This window comes from Nicotiana tomentosiformis, chromosome 10, assembly GCF_000390325.3.
Source record: "Nicotiana tomentosiformis chromosome 10, ASM39032v3, whole genome shotgun sequence".
Taxonomy (NCBI): Eukaryota; Viridiplantae; Streptophyta; class Magnoliopsida; order Solanales; family Solanaceae; genus Nicotiana; species Nicotiana tomentosiformis.
In genome coordinates, this window is record NC_090821.1 from 66,944,712 (window position 1) to 66,964,545 (window position 19,834).

Below are 19,834 nucleotides of genomic sequence, written 5' to 3' on the forward strand. Positions count from 1 at the left end.
GAGCGGCTGCAACCGGCTGGGCTGGTAGTGCTCCCGGTATATGAAGTTCATGTGCTACCTGATCTGGAGTATGGGCAACAGGGGTCTGAGTACCTCCCCCGGCCTGAGAAGTAGCAGGTGCGGCCTGAGCCGAAACCACATGAGCAAGACCAGCGCAGGCTGCCAATATTTGGGCCAAAGTCTCCTAAAGGCCTGGAATCTCAATGGGCACAGCTGGTGCCTGAGCTGATCCTATCGGCTCAGCTATATCCAGAATCTGCTCCTGAGCTGGAGCAACTGGTGGTACTATAGGTGCTGGTCCAACTGTGGTACGAGCTACACCTCGACCCCGGCCTCCACTACGGCCCCGGCCTCTCGCGGCTCTAATTGGTGGCACTAGTGACTAACCGTCCGATCCGGTATTTCGTGTCCTCACCATCTGTGAGAGAATAGAATAGCAAAAATTTAGTTTCTAGAATCAACAAATCCGCATGACAGAATACAAGAAAGTAAAATTTTCCTAAGGGTTCTGCAGCCTCTCGAAGATAAGTACAGACGTCTCTGTACCGATCCGCGAGACTTTACTAAACCTGCTCATGACACGTGAGACCTATGTAACCTAGGCTCTAATACCAACTTGTCACGACCCAAAATCCTAACCTGTCGTGATGGCGCCTATCTCGATACTAGGTAAGCCGATAATCTCGATACTAGGCAAGCCAATAATTTAATACAATACAAAATCTCACAAATACTGACATGAACACTCCCCAAAACCTAGTGTCACTGAGTACATGATCATCTAATATGAATACAAGTCTGCAAAATACGGTCTATAATAATTTAAGCCCAAATATAGTAAACAGGGAGATAGTGAATGAGAGATAAGGTCTGCGGAATACGGCAGCTACCTCAAAATCTTCTGAAAGTCAACTGCGCGAAATGATCAGCACCCGCTATATCCGAAAATACCTGGATCTGCACACAAAGTGCAGGGTGTAGTACGAGTACAACTAACTCAGTAAGTAACAATAATAACTAAGGAACTGAAGATAATGACGAGCTACACAGTTACAGTTCATTTTCAGTAATTCCAGCAAAGAATAGACATGCTTCCAAATCCGGCAGTTTAAGTCAAATAAATTGTATACAGTTCAATTTCATGTAATCCAGATATAAAATCTTGCAGAGATTTCACAACAACGATAGATAGCAATCAAGTGTAATATCAAATGCAAAGCAAGTACAGCCTCTCAGGCGACAGTCACTCAACTCATCACAACAACTCAATCACTCGACTCTCAACCCTCAGCACTCACACTCAATGGGTGCCCGCGCTCACTGGGGGTATACAGACTCCGTAGGGGATCCTACAACCCAAAATCCATAATCTGTATGGACAACTCACGTGCTATAATATCCTTACCTTACCGACAGGCCCTCGACCTTACTCACTCCTCAACCTCTCTAGTCTCTCGGGCTCTCGGAAATCACAAAGATCAGCCCAAACAAAAATAACATAGTAAATCAACAAATATCAAGAAAGACTGAGGTATGATGCACAAGTAAAATCATGACTGAGTATAATGAAGCAATTAGAAAATAATTCAATAAGTACGCGACCTCTGTGGCTCCCAACAGTACTATCACATAGCCTAAGCATGATTGTTAACATGATTTGTAGTCAAATTTCTTCAACACATAGAGAGAATATAGCTAACAATAAATTATTCAAATATACAGTTTTCCACGGGACGGACCAAGTCTCAATTCGCTCGGTGCACACCCACACGCGCCGTCATCTAGCATGTACGTCACCTCCAAAATAATTATATGACACAAAATCCGGGGTTTCATACCCTCGGGACCAGATTTATCAATGTTACTTACCTCAAAATGTGAAATTCTTTACTCTGCTATGCCTTTGCCTCACAAATCGGCTTCCGAATGCCTCGAATCTAGTCATAAATAATTCTTTTTAGTCAATAAAATTTATTGGAATTAATTCCATAAGAAAATACTAATTTTTCATAAAAATCCAAAATTTAGCTAAAAAATACCCGTGGGGCCCACATCTCGGAACCTAACAAAAATTATAAAATCCGAAAGCCCATTCAACCACGAGTCTAACCATATCAATTTTTATCAAAATCCGACCTCAACTCAACCCTCAAATCTACAAATCTTATTTCCAAATTTCTAAGTTACAATCTCCGATTTACACCTCAAAATCATGTAATCTAGTCGGATCATTCGATGATAGTACAATATTATGGAGTAGAAATGATTAAAAGGGACTTACCTCAAGTTTTCTTTAAAAAATCACCCGTGGGGCCCATGTCTCGGAACCTAACAAAAATTATAAAATCCGAAAGCCCATTCAACCACGAGTCTAACCATACCAATTTTTACCAAAATCCGACCTCAACTCAACCCTCAAATCTACAAATCTTATTTCCAAATTTCTAAGTTACAATCTACAATTTATACCTCAAAATCATGTAATCTAGTCGGATCATTCGATGATAATACAATATTATGGAGTAGAAATGATTACAAGGGACTTACCTCAAGTTTTCCTTGAAAATCTATCAAAAATCGTCTCTTCTCAAGCTCCAATTTGTCAAAAATGGCGAATGGGACGAAGTCCCTGCTTTATAATTCTGCCCACACTGCCTCGGTTCTGCCTCGATCTTGGCCTTCGATCATGGGCCTCGATCCTGGGCCTCGACCCTGGCCTTCAATCATGTCTTCGACCCTTCCTTCGATCGTGGCCCTCGACTCTGGGTTCGATTGTGGCTTCGATCCTTATCCTCGACCCTGCCTTCGATCGTGGCCCTCGACCCTGGGCTCGATCGTGGCCCTCAAATCTGGGCTCGATTTATTTGGGCTTGATTCTGGCAGAAGAAATTTCCAACATAAGGAAATTGCAGCAGCTGTTGTAGTTCAATCTTTGATCCGTTAACCATCCGAAACTCATCCGAGGCCCTCAGGACCTTAACCAAATATACTAGCAAGTCCTAAAACATCATATGAACTTAGTCGAATCCTCAAATCACCTCAAACAACGCTAAAACCAAGAATTACGCCCCAATTCAAACTTATTAAACTTTGAAACTTTTCATTTCTGCAAGCAACGCCGAAACCTATAATATAATAGAGCTATTGACCTCAAATTTGCACACAAGTCATAAATGATATAACAGACCTATTAAAGTTTTCAGAATCGTATTTCGACCCCGATATCAAAAAGTCAACTCCCGGTCAGACTTCCCAAAAATTCAAATTTTGGCATTTCAACCCTATTTCTTCTACGGACCTCCAAATATTTTTTTTCGGACATGCTCATAAGTCCAAAATCACCATACGGAGCTATTGGAATTATCAAAATTCAAATCCGAGGTTGTTTACATATAGGTCCATATCTGGTCCACTTTTCTAACTTAAAATTTTAATTATAAGACTAAGTGTCTCATTTCATTCTAAATTCCTTCCGGACCCAAACCAACTAACCCGATAAGTCATAAATCAATTACAAGACATAAATTGAGCAGTAAATGGGAGAACAGGGTTATAATATTCAAAACGACCGACTGAGTCGTTACACAGCTACACCTCAATTCAATAGTTTCGTAGAATAGAGAAGTTAAGGTTTTTGATCTTTGGAGATTCTAGGATTTGCGAGAGGGAGGAAGGGGTTTGCTTAGAGATAACACTCAATAGTAAATACTAACCACGCAATCGAAGTTAACACAAAATCAAACAATTTAATACTTGCAATTAATAATTAGAATGTCTATATACAGTGTTGGAGCTAGACCTTTTACTAAAGGGTGTAGAATATAGACAGCGGCGAACCAGAAATTTTCTCAAGGGTGTTTAAATTTGAAAGAAGTAAAAAAATTCCGATAAAGGGTATTCAATATATGTTATATACCTCGAAAACTTAATATTTTATATATATACACAGTATAATATTTTTGATGAAGGGCAGTCAATTGACCACCTTTATTAAAATATAGCTTCGCCTCTGAATATAGAGAATTAAACACACAAAGAAAGTTAAGGAAATTCAACAAATATATATAGTACATAAACATGAATTTTTATCTAATACACAGTATAATTTTCTGAAAAATTAAGGTGGGCAGCCCTCGCTCGAAATGAAAGCAAAACATAAATTGCAATACAGGAGATTCATTTAACAAGATGTATCAAATCTTGATATATATGGTAATGTTGTAACTGCTAGACATGTTTCTTTGACTACCTTCCATTGATCAAAGAATTTCTTTGATCCATTGACCAAGTTTCATGATTTAAAATTTTAAAAAGAAAATTCCTAATTGGGAATGGATTACATTAACTTTCTTTTTAGAAAGAAAATTAGCTGGTTCTCGATGAACTAAATATTATATAATGTGGTGGTCAAAAAGCACTCTAAAGTTTAATTGAAAAGACATTCTTTTACACGAGATGGCCAAGACTTTGATGCCTTTGTTTTTTGCAGTCTCCTTCTTGCTCATTTTATGCGGTCAGTCTCTCTCTCTCACCCTCCCCTTCTCTGCCGGTTCATTTATATAATCGGTAGCGGACTAAGAATTTTTATTATAAAATGTCAAAATATATAAAATTAAATACACAAAAAAATCAAGAGAATCTAACATTTAATATATGCCTAAAACTCGAGCATAAATTATAACCTTAGTGAACTTTATTTAAGCTGCAATTTGAATAAACAAGTTATAAAAAGTTTCTTTCAGGTGATGGCCTTTACTTAGACAACCATCGTGGTGGATCTAGGCTATAATAAAATATCCAATCGGACATACCTAATGCTTTTCGATCTCACATATATGTTGAGGTGGAAAAAAAAATAGATTTTATAAATACATAATAATTAATTTTATAGCCACTGAACCCGCCAATTTTGGGTTTGCATTATCTCAGTCACTCGTAAAGTTACATGTAATATATATATGGTTGTTTTGGCATGAAGCACCTTGCATCCTTTACTTGTGACATATCAGTAGTTTATGTATCTAAGCCTTTCAAAATTATATGATCTACATGTTAACGAGTTTTGTGATATTCAGATGTGGTTACAGTAGAAACATGTCAACAAACATGTCAAACTAGAGAAGATTGTAACCTATCATGTGAATCTGGGTTTGCAACTTGTGTTGATGGGATGTGCGTATGTTTAGCTGACCTCAAGACATATTCTGCCGGTCATACAGGTTCCTCTCACTCTCTTATCTTTCTCATATTCAATCACTTAGGGTGTGTTTGGTATAACGGAAAATATTTTCTTGAAAAACAAGTAATAATCTTATTCATTTTCCGGTGTTTGGTATGCAAATTAAGGAAAATAATTTTTTAAGAGTATTCATAAATAATTTAGATATAATAAACATGAAGCCATAAACTTTCGAACCAACAACCTTCCGAACCCACAAATTTCATAATTACAAAAAAAACGAAATTTGAAATTATGAAAAATAAATTTTTAAAAAAAAGTGTGTGTAAGGGGGGGTGGGGGGGGGGGGGCAGTGGAGTGGGGGAGAGGGTGGGTGGTGCAGAAAAAAAGAAAAAATAGAAATTTTAAAATTACAATTATTTTTTGTCCGGGGGGGGGGGGGGTGAGGGGTTGCAGAAAAAAGAAAAAACAGAAATTTTAAAATCACAAAAAAAATGTGCAAAGGTGGGTGGGATGGGGGGAAGGGTAGAGTGGTACAGAAAAAATGAAAAAACAGAAATTTGAAATTACGGAAAAAAGTAAATTTTTTTTTTTTGCGGGGGTGGGGTGGTGGTGGGGGTAATAGGATAGGTGGTGACGGAAAGAAAAAATTAAAATTTGAAAAAAAAAAAAAGCCTTTTTGGAGAGAGAGAGGTGGGGTGGGTAGGCATAGGGTGGGGTTAGGTGGGTGGGTGTGGGGTGTGGAGTGGGTCGGTGAGGATGGGGGATAGGGTGGGAAGGTTGAGAAGGAGTTTTGGAAAATGTTTTCCCTTCTCTTGATAAGGAAAATATTTTCCTCCAATTGAGTTCATAAAGAAAATATTTTCCAAAATATTTAAACCAACCAAACATGAGAAAATTAAAAAATATTTTTTGAAAAATGTTTTTCTTCGTACCAAACACCCTTAGTGACACATAATTAAGTTATAACATTAGCAAATTTTGATGATGTAATTTTAAAAGGTTACGTTACAAAAGATTTTTTTTTCCAAACGACGAAATTCTTTTAAACAACATAATATATCTAGGATATAGTAGCTTATGTTGATGACGCACCTAATGGCACTTTTCAATCTGCAGACCATATATTTATAGGTAATAAAATTAGAATGTTTGTGTATAATCACTCAGTAAAGTCGCATGTAATATATATGGTCGTTTTAACCTGACGCACATTTTACTTGTCGAACCATGGAAACAGTCTCTTGCAAAAATGTAAGGTTAGGCCGCGTACAATAGATCTTTGTGGTCCGATTTTTTCTCGGATCCCACATATAACGGGAGTTTAGTGCAACGGGCTTCCCTTTATGTTGGTAACTAGGTCCTTCAAAAATTTATGTCGTCATTGATATCAACAAGTTTTGTGATCTTCAGATGTGGTGACAACAGAAACATGTGAGTGTAGAGAAGATTGTCAAATAGCATGTGACTCTGGGATTCCAACTTGTGTTGATGGAAATTGCGTATGTTTAATTCTCAAGACATATTCCACCAATAATAAAGGTCCCTCCTTCTTTCCCTTGCAATCTCTCTCATTATTTTTATCTTTCTTATATTCAATCACTTTGTGACACATAATTAAAAGGTTATAAAACATTTCTTTCAACTGATGATAATAATTAATAGCATATATCGTCGCACCTAATGTTTTAGTATTATGCATCTTTTACTTGTCACATATCAGCAATTTATTATAACTAACGTTTTTCCTAAGGTGCTAATGAGTTTTGTAATTTTCAGATGTGGTGACGGGAAAGATTATGTGTAAGACTACATTAGACTGTCGTCGTGATCTGAAATGTAAAGTTGGGTTTTCAATTTGTGTTGAAGGGGTATGCATTTGTAGTGATCAACTCGGGTCAATACTCCATTAATCACGAAGTATTACAAGTCTTCGTTGTTATTACAAATATAGAATTCCTTATTGGCGGATGAATATTGTGTTTAATTCAATGATGTTTACTTGAAGAAATAAATAGCAATGAAATTGCATTACTTGGTTGGATTATAACTAGAAAAAAAATGTTTTTTATTTTAGATCTTATGTTTATTTTATTAAATATTATTACTACATTTTTTTGGAGGGGGCAATATTCAGTGTTGGGGAAATGGAGAGTATGAACTTTGCACCTCTAGAATGCAAGGTTTTGATATGTAACGACCCAACTTGTCGTTTTAAGAATTAACGCCCCGTTCAGCGACTTAAGGTCTCGAGCAGTTTCTTAATATGTATTATTGTCACGACCCAAAATCTAACCATGGTCGTGATGGCGCCTATCATGTTACAAGGCAAGCCTATTTCCCAAAATATTACTACTAAATCGATTATAATAATTTAATAAAATATTTCCAACATTTGAATTTTTTATAAACTAAATCAACTCTAAATATAATTATAGAAAATACGAAAATGAGTCCCAAACATCGTGGTGTCACTAAGTCATGAGCGTCTCAATCTATGAACTAAGAAATAAAACTGTCTAACTGTCAATACAGTCCAAAAGAAGAAATGATAAAAGGAGTAACAAGGTCCTGCGGACGCTAGCAGCTACCTTGCAGTCTCCAATGATAACCGGCCTGAACTCAACGAACGCCGCACTCTAACTCATCTGGATCTGCACATAAAGTACAGAGTGTAGTATGAGTACAACCGACTCAGTAGTAACAAAAATAACTAAGGAACTGAGTTGTAGTGACGAGCTAAGTAGAAAAATTCAATTATTTCTTTATCATAATTTAAAATAAGCAGAAATAAATAGGTAAATTCTATCAATTCAATAAATGCTACAAAGAAATTAACGGGTAAAATACAGCAACAACAAAAGCAATGAATCCTCACAGCAATGTCACTCCATCACTCAGCACTCGGCTCTCGACACTCGCACTCAGCACTCAACACTCAAACTCAATAGGTACCTGCGCTTACTGGGGGTGTGTACAGACTCCGGAGGGGCTCACAAAGCCCAAGCGCTAAGCACGGACAACTCACGTGTTGCACGGACAACTCACGTGCCATAATATCAATCCCTGGATCCGCACGGTCAACTCACGTGCTACGTGGACAACTCACGCGTTATGGTATCAATACCTGGATCTGCACGGACAACTCACGTGCTGCACGGATAACTCATGTGCCTCAATCAAATACCTCACAATAGGCCCTCGGCCTCACTCAGTCATGTACCTCTCTAGCCTCACCATCATCAACAAATAAGGGAAACACTGCCCACGTCAATTATCACAGCATATCAGCAAAATAATAGGGACTGAGGTAAACATATACAATCATATCTATGACTGAGTGTAAATAATGTGAGCATGAATAAAGCCTAAGCATGATCTCTAACATGAAGGCAAACAAGTTCAACTACAAATAAACACATAACCACAGATAATAGCTATTAGGCCTCACAGCCTCACAGGACAGATCAAGTCTCAATCCCTCGCGGTGCACACCCACACGCTCATCACCTAGCGTGGGTATCACTTCCAAAAAATCACGTGATGTCAAATCTCTGGGTTTATACCCTCAAAGCTAGAGTTAAAACTGTTACTTACCTTAACAGCGTAAAATCCTACTCCGGGATACCCTCGTCTCTGGACTCGGTCTCCAAAAGCTCCGAATCTAACCAAAATCAGAATACTACTATCAACATAGGCTAAAGAATCGAATTCCACAATAAAAAATACATAAATAGGACAAAAATCCGAAATCGGCCAAAACCCGGCCCCCGGGCCCACATCTCAAAACCTGTCAAAAATGGCAGAATAACAAACCTCATCCTCACCTGAGTCTAACCATATAAAATTCGTTAAAATCAGACTCCGTTTGGTCCCTCAAATTCTCACTTAAAACTCTCCAAAACTCAAACCCTAACTCCCTCAATTTCACCCTAAACCCCTACTAATTTTATGGCTAATCAGTGAAAAAATATCATAAACGCGTGTAAATAAACCCAAGCGACTTACCTCACTGATGTCTCGTGATTCTCCCTTGAAAAACACTGCCCTAGCTCAAAAACCCGTTCAACAATGGAGGAAAAAGGGCAAAAATTCGCGAAGTGTGATATATATAGGTTCTGCCTAGGGGTTCCACACCTGCAACCCCATATGCGCATCTGCGCTTCCGCATCTGCGGATAATTTTTGCTTCTGCGGATTTTCATTAACTCGCCAGGCTTCGCTTCTGCGGTCACCTTACCGCACCTAAGGTCATCGCAGATGCGGAGACCAAGCTGCACCTACGGTTCCTCTACGCACCTGCGCCTCAAGCCCGTACCTGCTAAGCTCGCACCCGCGGTTCCCAATCCGCAGGTGCGGACACACCAGAACAGCAGCTCTAACTGTATTTTCCAACTTCCAAACTCCTCGATACCCATCCAAAATCATCCCGAGCCTCTCGGGACCTCAATCAATAATTCAAACAAGTCATATACCACTACCCGAACTTAGTCAAACCTTCGTAACGCCCAAAACGACACCAAAACACGAATTTAACCTCGGATTCAAGCCTAAGAACTTCTAAACTTCCAAAATTCGCCAACGACGCCGAAACCTATCAAACCATGTCCGAATGACCTCAAATTTGGCACACACGTCATAAATGACACTACGAACCTACTCCAACTTCCGAAATTCCATTCCGACCTCGATACCTAATTTTCCACTGCCAACCAAAATCGCCAAATTTTTAACTTTTGCCAATTTAAGCCTAATTCTACCACTGACCTCCAAATTACATTCTGGACACATCCTAAGTCTAAAATCACTCAACGAAGCTAACTGAATCATAAAAATCCAAGTCCAAACTCGTTTACTCATAAGTCAACTTCCGATTGACTTTTCTAATTTAGCTTTCTAACTAAGAGACTAAGTATCTCATTTCACTCCAAAACTACTCCGAACCCAAACCTAAAAACTCGATACAACTCAACACAGCTCAACAACACATAAATAATCAGAAATTGGAAAAACGGGGCGACATCTCGGAAAGACCAACTGGGTCGTTACAATTATGACCCGCGTGTATGGTCGAGTTTGGTTTTCGGAAGATTCCAAATTTAATTAAAAGAATAATTCTCATTTTGAAGCTTAAAATGAAAAGAGTTGACCGGAGTTTGACTTTTGAGGAAACGACTCCGGAATAGAATTTTGAATATGTGAGTAGCTTCGTTTGGTGATTTCGGACTTAGGCGTGTGTCCAGATTTGGATTTGGAAGTCTATAGGACAATTCGACGCATTTTGGCGAAAGTTAGAAAATAGAAAATTTTTGGAGAGTTCGATCGAAGGTTGAATTTTTGATAACGAGGTCGGATTTCGATTATGGAAATTGGAACAACTCTGTTATATCATTTATGACTTGTGTGCAAAATTTGAGGTCAATCAGACTTGATTCGATAGGTTTCGGCATCAGATGTAGAAGTTGGAATTTCTTAGTTTCATTAAGCTTGAATTGTGGCGTGATTCGTGGTTTTAGCATTATTTGATGTGATTTGAGGTTTCGACTAAGTTCGTATGATGTTCTAGGACTTGTTGGTATATTTGGTTGAGGTCCGGAGGGGCTCGGGTGAGTTTCGAGGTGGTTTCGGACCATTTCTAGGCCATTTTAAATTGTTGGTTTTTGTCCATAGAGGTGTGCATCGCGATCAGGAACATTAGGTCGTGTTCGCGAAGAGTAAACAGCAATTTTGGGCCTTGTGAATCGCGATCGTGGAAGCTATTTCATGATCGCGTAGAACAAACCTCTACTGCACTGACACGACTTTGAAAACTTATATCTCGCAATCTATAAGGAATTTGGAGATGATACAAAAATGAAAGTTGTAGCTCTAGGGGTTTAGTTTTCAGAAAGTCAAACCATTCATTATTTGGAGTTTTGTACGAAATGTTATGGTCATTATACTAGAGGCTATCTGGAAGAGCTGGGCACTTGTTCTTCGCGATCGCGAAAGACAAATTTTGGGCTGAGAAAAATTGTGCTTCACGATCGCGAAGCATTTTGTGCGATCGCATATAGTAAATACCTCGGCAGTAGCTATATTTCGAGGTTTCGACCAATTTTAATATATTTGGAGCTATGGAGCTCGGATTGAAGCGATATTTGAGGTGATTTTCACCATATGGATTGGGGTAAGTGTTCTATATCCGAAAGTGATTATACTTCATGATTCTATGGTTATATTCATCATATATTTTGGATTTAAACGGAAGAAATCAAGATTTTTGTAAAATCTTCCAAAAATAAAAATTTAAGATTTGGAGGTCGAATTATTATCGGAATTTAATAAAATCGATATGGTTGAGCTCGTATCGGAATGGGTGTTCGGATTTTATGAATATTACATCGGGTTTCGAGAGGTGGGTCCCGCGTTGACTTTGGTTGACTTTTTAGAATATAATTTTAAGTCGACGTTTTATTATCCGGAATTATTTTTGATGAATTTTAATGAAGTTATACAATTAATTTGGATAGATTTGAGTTTTTCGGAGGTCAATTCAAGCAAGAAGGTGATTTTGAAATATCGACATAACTTCAAAAAGGTAAGTATCTAGCCTAACCTTGAGTGGAGAAATTACCCCTTAGGCATTGAATCTTATGTGGAAGTTGTGTGATTGAATGTCGTGTATGCGAGGTGACGAGTACGTACTCGGGGATATATGTGCAAATTTTATTGGTTTAAAGTCTTAGGTATTTTTATGTATTAAATTGGATAATTGTTGCCATTTAGTAAATTCTTGAAATTGTCATGCCTCATTCCTTGTTTGTCGGGTTTGTACTTTCTTTTTTGATAATTTTGTGTGATTGTCACTGGGATTTTTATGTGAATTTTGTGTATTTGTTGATTTGATATTTTCTTGAAATTTAATTCCTTATTGATTTTTCATATAAAAATAATTAATTAAATAAGTTTAAATTGAGGTATTAATATATTTATCAAAAACATGGACTAAAGAAAGTGTTGTCTTATGCTGAGTTGATTTTTCCTTCCTTGTTGTTGTTTTCGAGATTTTATATACGTTGTGTGGAGCCTTGGGCTATTTGCTGTGAAATTAATTGATTTTGTTGTATCTTTGGAATTGGTTGTGTCCTATGGGCAATTTATAATATGAACTGTTGTTTTTGTGTTGTCGTGGTAATATCCGTGTAAATTATTGTGTGATTTGGGTTACTGTTATGCGGCGGATAAGGGTGGCATTCCACTGTTGATATTATGTGGGTATAAAGGTGGCATTTCACTGTGGTTATGTGTGTTGGGATATTATCTAGGGTTAGCTATAAAGTAGGCTATTATAGGAGTGATAAGGGTGGCTATAGGAGCGATAAGGGTGGCTATTGATATTGTTAGGGCGGAGGGATAAGGGAGGCTATTATAGGAGTGATAAGGGTTGTTATAGGAGAGATAAGGGTGGCTAGTGTCAGGGATGATATGTGAAGATGTGGGATTATTGTGTTGGTGATTTTTATGTGATGTTGTGATTTTCCGTGTGTTTATCATTATATCTTGTGCAACTTCTCTTTGTTGTTTCGGTAAACTTGATAATAGCTTGATTTATATTGAAATTGTGAGCCTGTGGCTATTTCCGGGCAGGTAATGTTATATAGGATCGTGTTGCATGCCGCAACAGATAAGAAATGTGGGCACGAGGTGCCGGGAAAAATATGATGATTTTATTACGGGTACGTGAACTGTTCGTGCAGATGTGATATGAAAAGTGGGCACGAGGTGCCGGAGAAATATGATATTTTAATTGTGGGCATAAAGTGCCGTGGAAATATGAAAAGTGGTCCGAGACCCGTATTTTATAATTTTTAAATGAGGTGTCACAGGGTGACTTTTATTTGGAAGATATTTATTGGAAGGAATTATATTTGAAAGAGATTTATTTGAAAGAATTATATTGTAAAGATATTTATTTGAAGGAATTATATTTGATAGAGATTTATATGAAAGAATTATATTTGAAAGATATTTATTGAAGGGAATATATTTGAAATATATTTATTGAAAAGTATTATATCCTGAACATTATTATTTGAAAAATATATAGGTGAAAGAATTATATTTGAAGGACTTGATTAATTGGTTATACTTGTATTCATTATTTATTGAGCAATGAAAAGTATTATATCCTGAGATATGATATGCATATGAATGCGTATGACTGAGTATGTAATGCAATGAAAGCAGATAACTTAACATCAGAAATGACCTCGGTGTGTCCCAACAGGATAAGCATGAAGCCTAAACATGGCTTCTAACATGAATTATAGCTCGATAACTCTAGTACGTAGAGATTTCATGATTACAGATAAGTTCAGGTAACTACACAGTAGTACAGAAATAACGGAGCCATATCTCACACGGTGCACGCCCACATGCCCTCACCTAGCATGTGCGTCACCTCAACACCATACACATAATACATAAATTCAGGGTTCATACCCTCAGCTCCAATATTAGAAGAGTGACTTACCTTGAACAAGACAAATCTAATATCGAGCAAGCTAAACAATGCTCCAGAAATTCCATTATGCGCGTATCAACTTTTGAACGGCTCGAATCTAGCCACAATAAATTTGATTCAGTCCACACAATTATAGGAATTAATTTCATACCAAAATACTAATGGTTTCCCACAAAATTCGAAATTACACTCTAAACATCGTCTGTGGGGCCCACCTTCCGGGATCCGATAAAACTCACAAAATGCGACAACTCATCCAATTACAAGTTCAACCATACTAATTTCACTCAAATCCAACTCCGAATAGGTGTTCAAATCTCGAAAATTCATTTTATGAAATTGTAGAAAATTCCTCCTATTTCTCTCGAAAAATCAATAATCTAACACCGAAAACGAACATTAATTCATAGAATATAATCACAAGGGAGTTAAGAATACTTATCCCAAGTTGTGTGGAAAAATTCCTCTCCACAATCGCCCAAACCGAGCTCCAAAATCCGAAAATGGGTGAAAATATTGAACCCTCGAACTTAAAGGGTTCTGTCCAGTCATTCCGAATCTGCGCACAAGGGACCGCATATGCGACCTCCGCTTCTGCGGACGAAGCTCGCACCTGTGAGTGTGGTCACTTCTACGGCTCACAAACCGCATTTGCGATCGCATTTCTGTGCACATTGGCCGCTTCTGCGCACACACATATGCGCACTGGTTTTCGCTTCTTCGGCCTTCGCTCCTGCGATTTCTCTGTCACTTCTGCGACCATCGCACCTACGCAAATTCAACCGCAGGTGTGGTCATACCAGAACTAGCAGCAACCAGCAATAACAACATGAAGAAAATTGATTCGAAAGCAATCCGAAACACGCCCGAGGCCCTCGGGACCCCGTCCAAATATACCGACAAATCCCATAACATAACACGGACCTACTCGAGATCTCAAATTACATAAAATAACATCAAAACGACGAATCGCACTTCAAATCAAAATCTATGAAGTTTGAACTTTCAAATTTTATATCTTGCGCCGAAACACATCAAATCAATCCAGAATGACTTCAAATTATGCACACAAGTCATAAATGACATAACGAAGCTATTTCAATTTCCATAATCTGATTCCGACCCCGATATAAAAAAAGTCAACTCCCCGGTCAAACTTTTAAAAAATTCAACTTTCGCCATTTCTAGCCTAATTCTACTATGGACCTCCAAATAATTTTTTTTCGGACACGCTCCTAAATCCAAATTCACCATACGAAGCTACTGGAAATATCAGAATTCAAATCCGAGGTCGTTTACACATAAATCAACATTTGGTAGACTTTTCCATTTTAAGCTTTCCATTATGAGACTAAGTGTCTCATTTCACCCCGAAATCTTTTCGGACCCGAACCAATTACCCCGACAACTCATACAACAACTGTAATGCATAAATTGAGCAGTAAATGAGGAAACAGGGCTGTAATACTCAAAACGACCGGCTGGGTCATTACATAATGGGGTCTTTTCCCATCAAAATTTGTTATTCGAGATGCATGTATGTATATATATTGAATACAGTCTGAATTTTATTATTCAGTGTTTTTACTTATTATGATCTATTTAATGTTTTATATCTCAACTCCACAATGAATTCATACAATTTGTCGTATTACTTATTAAAATTTCCTTTGATAGTGATAAGACATTAATTTAAAGGATACAATATATGTACCTTTTGTTAGAAGGAATTTAATTCCGGTTTCTAGGCAAAATAAGAGATGGATATTTGGTTTATTTGCGAATAAATCTTGTGTTACTGAGCTTGTTAAATATTTTATCTCTTGTGGTACATGGATGCATGACCTTGTTATTGTTAATTAATGTCTCTCCTGAACATAACAATATTAATCTACCTTATAAGAGAAAATGTTCTTCAAAATTGAGTGAAACTTATCTGTGAACTTGCGTCTAAGTCATAATTATCTGGATAGAATTTCAGTTGGTCAATGATGAACCTTACGGTTCATTGAAAGTAGAGGCACTACCAACTTATTGATCATGTTTAGAAGAAAATATGACTAAAAGACATTTCTGCTCTAAAGGAAAGAGAACTGGTGATAAGTTATAACTAATCCATTTTTGATTGTGATGTCTAATGAACAAATAGGCAAAAGGTGATTTTGAGTATATTTATGACGTTCATAAATGATTACTCAAAATATGAATATATTTATTTGATGAACTGTAAGTCTGGATGCTTTGAATAATTCAAGGATTTTAAGGCTTGATACGGAGAAGCACCATGGGAATATATTAAATCGCTACGATCTGATCGTAGGTGTCTTGCACTTCTCTAAAGAGTTCATTGATTATTTATCAGAATAAAGGATTATATCTCAGTTGTCTACACCGGATACTACATAATAGAGTGGTGTAATAAAGAGAAAAAATATGACTCTTATGGGGATGTTTAGATTAATGATGAGTTATTCTGATTTGTTTCTTTTTATTTTTTATTTTTATGGATATGCCTTAGAAACTGTAATTACATTCTGATTTTAGTTCCTTCTAAGTCAGTATCATGGACCCCATAAAACTATGGACTTAATGTAAGTCCGGTCTGCGGAAAGTTCGGATATGAAATTATCCAATATATATACTAAAAGGAAAAACGGATAAGATGAAATCAAGTACGAATGTATGTGCATTTATTGGATATCCATGGGAACGAAAATAGGTTTATTTTATTTTTCTAAAGAAAAGAAGGTAATTGTTAGCACAAATACCAGTTCTCTACAATAGGATTATTTAATAAACTATGTTCCTAGAAATAAACTAGTTTTACAGAAACTAAGCAAAAAAATAACAAATGAATCATCTGAAAATTCAAACGCTTAAGAACATACAACTCTATATGTGGGAATTGACGTTCCATTGCATTTAAGTAATGGGAGAACCGTTAATAGACAAAAATAAATTTACTACCTCCAAGTAGTGGGAGTGATGTTGAGCAGAGAACACTACAGGAAGAAGTCACTAATATTTCAATACCGTAAGGTAATGAAGATAATATTAGTAGTAATTCATTGTAGTGGGAGAATAGTAAGGAAAATCATAGTTTGGTATGTACTCTTGGGAGAGTTTCATAACAAGATCCCTGAAGAGCTTAATACCAAACTAGTTGGTTACGACAAAGAACTACTAGACAAAGATTGGGTTTGAAAATAAATTAGCAAGTTCCTTTTAGCAAAAGCTTATTGGCAGAGACATTTAATAGTTATGCAAAAGGATAGCTGTGAAAGTTATAGATGCATGGTTATGAGTCTAAGTGGGAGATTGTTAGGGCATATACTATTAATCATGAATTTAGATATAGTATAATCTAATAATTGGCATGGTTAAAAGTCTAAGTGGGAGATCAATTGGAGATATAGACAACACATAATCATATATTATAATCAAACATAAAATCGATAGTTATCTCTTGAAGCGTGACTGCGATCGCGAAAAGACCTTCAAGCATGAGCAAAAACTAATCCACGAGAACATCCTCCAGTTCCACGATCTTCTGCTATGTGACTCGAATAATGCCCAGAATTAGCGAAACTCGTGTGGGCGAGTTTCTCCTAGGAAAATCGTATAGTAAAAACCACTGCCTCCTTATGGAATAAGACCCCTTTATATAGCCATAGGTTTTAGGGTTTAAAACCTTTTTTCTAAACCTGTTGGGTCTTCCTTTTCCACCAAGAAATAGAATTTCATTTAATTCCTAATTATTCAGGCACAGCAGGGACCACATTATTTAATTAACGAGGCTTTCTATTATGGACTTAATTCAAAATATTCGAATTAATACTACCATAATAAATTACAAATTATTCCACTAAAAATTCGTAACTGCACTCGGTTCAATTTCGAAATTCTTCCATTAAACATTATTTTACTCCCCATGTTAAGATTGAGATACTAATCAAATAAATTAAATTACTGATAATTTAATTCATTGATTATTTCCTTTAGACTTTCGCTTAACTTATTTCATGCGACGGATACAAAATCCACCTGCAGGGTTTACACATAAAACTTATAAGCTTTTATAAAGGTGTATCATCAATCTCTAGACCAAAACATGGATTCCTTCAACTAAATAATACTTCGCCAATGTATATCACCATTGTCCAATTTACTAGGCATATTGACCCACAAAAGAATATCGCCTTTTAATAAATCAAAACAATAAATAATATACACAACTAATAATAATTATATCAAGATTAAGAGGATAAGTACGTTTAGTGGCTAGAGAAGTTATTTTATTAAGTCAGTATAAAATATTTATTTCTACTTGGTCTGTTTAATACATACAAAATGTACTAGCACAAGAAGTCGAAATTAAACCATTCCCATAATCAAGATATATTATATTTAATTTTGTGCTACAATCATTCTTGATGGTTTGTCCAATTCCATCATTAGATTGTGAACATGATCTTTATACTTATAAAAATCGATAATTTAATCTTCCGTGTATAAGCTAAACTCTATACACTAAATCATCTACTATATAAGTAAAGGACACAAACGAATATATGATCTATTTAAAACTTTATTAAAATTAAATAAATAATTATTCCACAATAAATACTATATCCAAACCGAATCCATGGTTAATAGTATATATTTGTGATGACCCAAAAGGTCATCTTTAAATTTAATAATTAATTTTGTGTTCTAAGATCTCGAAAAGCACTATTCATCATTCCTCGACTTGCGTGCGCAGTCCGTAAAATTTTCCAGAAAGTTTTTATATGAAAAAATTGATTAAAATGTGAAATAGAGCCTTAAAACTCAACTAAGTTGACTTTGGTCAACATTTTGAGCAAACGGACTCTGATCAATATTTTAACAGTTCCTGCATGTCCGATAGTGATTTGGGACTTGGGAGTATGCCCAAAATTTAATTTGGAGGTCCCTAGCTTGAATTATCGCCAGTTGGCGAAAACTAGAAGCCTAAAGGCTTAAAGATTTTAAAGTTTGATCACAAATTGACTTTTATTGATATCGGGGTCGGATTTGAGTTTTGAAAATTTTTATATGTCCGTTATGTCATTTATGACTTGTCTGTCGAATTTGGTGAGAAACGGAGTTGATTTGACGTAATTCGGACGATCGGTTGTGAAAATAGAAGTTTTAAAGTTTTCTTAAAAAATTTATTTGATTTGGTGTCCGATTTGTAATTCTAGGTGTTAAATTGGTGTTTTGATCGCGCAAGCGTGTTCGTATGAGGTTTTCGAACTTGAGTGCATGTTTGGTTTGGAGCCCCGAGGAATCGGGTGAGTTTCGGATGGCCTACAGACCATTTGAACTTTGAAAAAAATCTGGTTTTTAGCTTCAGCTGTCATCTGGTATGTTGTGTTTCACGATAGCGAAGCCATTCCCGCGATCGCGAATAGAAAATTGTGAGCCGTGAGTTTTACCCTTCGCGTTCGCAAAGATAGGCACGCAATCGCAGAACGTTAGCTCTTAGTGCACTGCGAAAGCGAGGGCCAAGCCGCGTTCGCTTGCCATTTGTGCTATGTCACACAAGTCAGTACGCGATCGCGTAAGGCTGAGAAATTGTTCTCCGTGATAGCATGACCATTTATACGATCGCGTAGAGTTAATAATCTGGGAAGCCAAAATATGCTTTGCGATCGCAAGAAGCTATCCGCGATCGCGAAGAGTAAAATGGACCTAGGCAAAAATTGTTCTACGCGATCACGAATGAATTCCCGCGATCGCGATGAGTAAAAATCTGGGCAACAGTACTTAAGTTCTGGAAATGAGATTTCATCCCATTTTCCACCATTTTCGATTTTGAGCTTGGGTAAGAAGCTTTTTGGGCGATTCTCATGGTAAAGCATTAGAGTAAGTGTTCCTTATCCTATATTGATTATATTTCATAATTCCATTCTCATTTACATCATGAATCCGTGAATTTATGGGAAAAAATCAGATTTTTATAAAATCTTCCAAAAATGTAAAATTAAGATTTGAAGGTCAATCCGGTGTCGGAATTCGATAATTTTTGTATGGTTGAACTCGTATCGGAACGAGTGTTCGGATTTTGTGAGTTTTTTCGGGGTTCGTGATGTGGGTCCCACTGATATTTTTGAGATAAATTTTGAA

At 36.8% G+C, this 19,834-nt stretch overlaps 1 protein-coding gene across 1 annotated transcript; it reads left to right on the forward strand.

The window, feature by feature from the left end:
* Window positions 1–4,445: 4,445 nt before the first annotated feature.
* Window positions 4,446–7,213, forward strand: LOC104101749 (uncharacterized). The gene is made up of 4 exons (XM_009609252.3): window positions 4,446–4,513; window positions 5,076–5,219; window positions 6,593–6,721; window positions 6,959–7,213. The coding sequence occupies exons 1-4, from the start codon at window positions 4,456–4,458 to the stop codon at window positions 7,090–7,092; spliced, it is 465 nt and encodes a 154-aa protein (XP_009607547.1). The 5' UTR covers window positions 4,446–4,455; the 3' UTR covers window positions 7,093–7,213.
* The last annotated feature ends 12,621 nt before the right edge of the window (window positions 7,214–19,834 follow it).

Bases quoted from the DNA above. Each gene is read 5' to 3' on its own strand.
- LOC104101749 (XM_009609252.3), top strand. From the start codon at position 4,456: ATGGCCAAGACTTTGATGCCTTTGTTTTTTGCAGTCTCCTTCTTGCTC. The intron at 4,514-5,075 runs GTCAGTCTCTCT...TGTGATATTCAG, and splicing joins CTTCTTGCTCATTTTATGCG to ATGTGGTTACAGTAGAAACA. The intron at 5,220-6,592 runs GTTCCTCTCACT...TGTGATCTTCAG, and splicing joins ATATTCTGCCGGTCATACAG to ATGTGGTGACAACAGAAACA.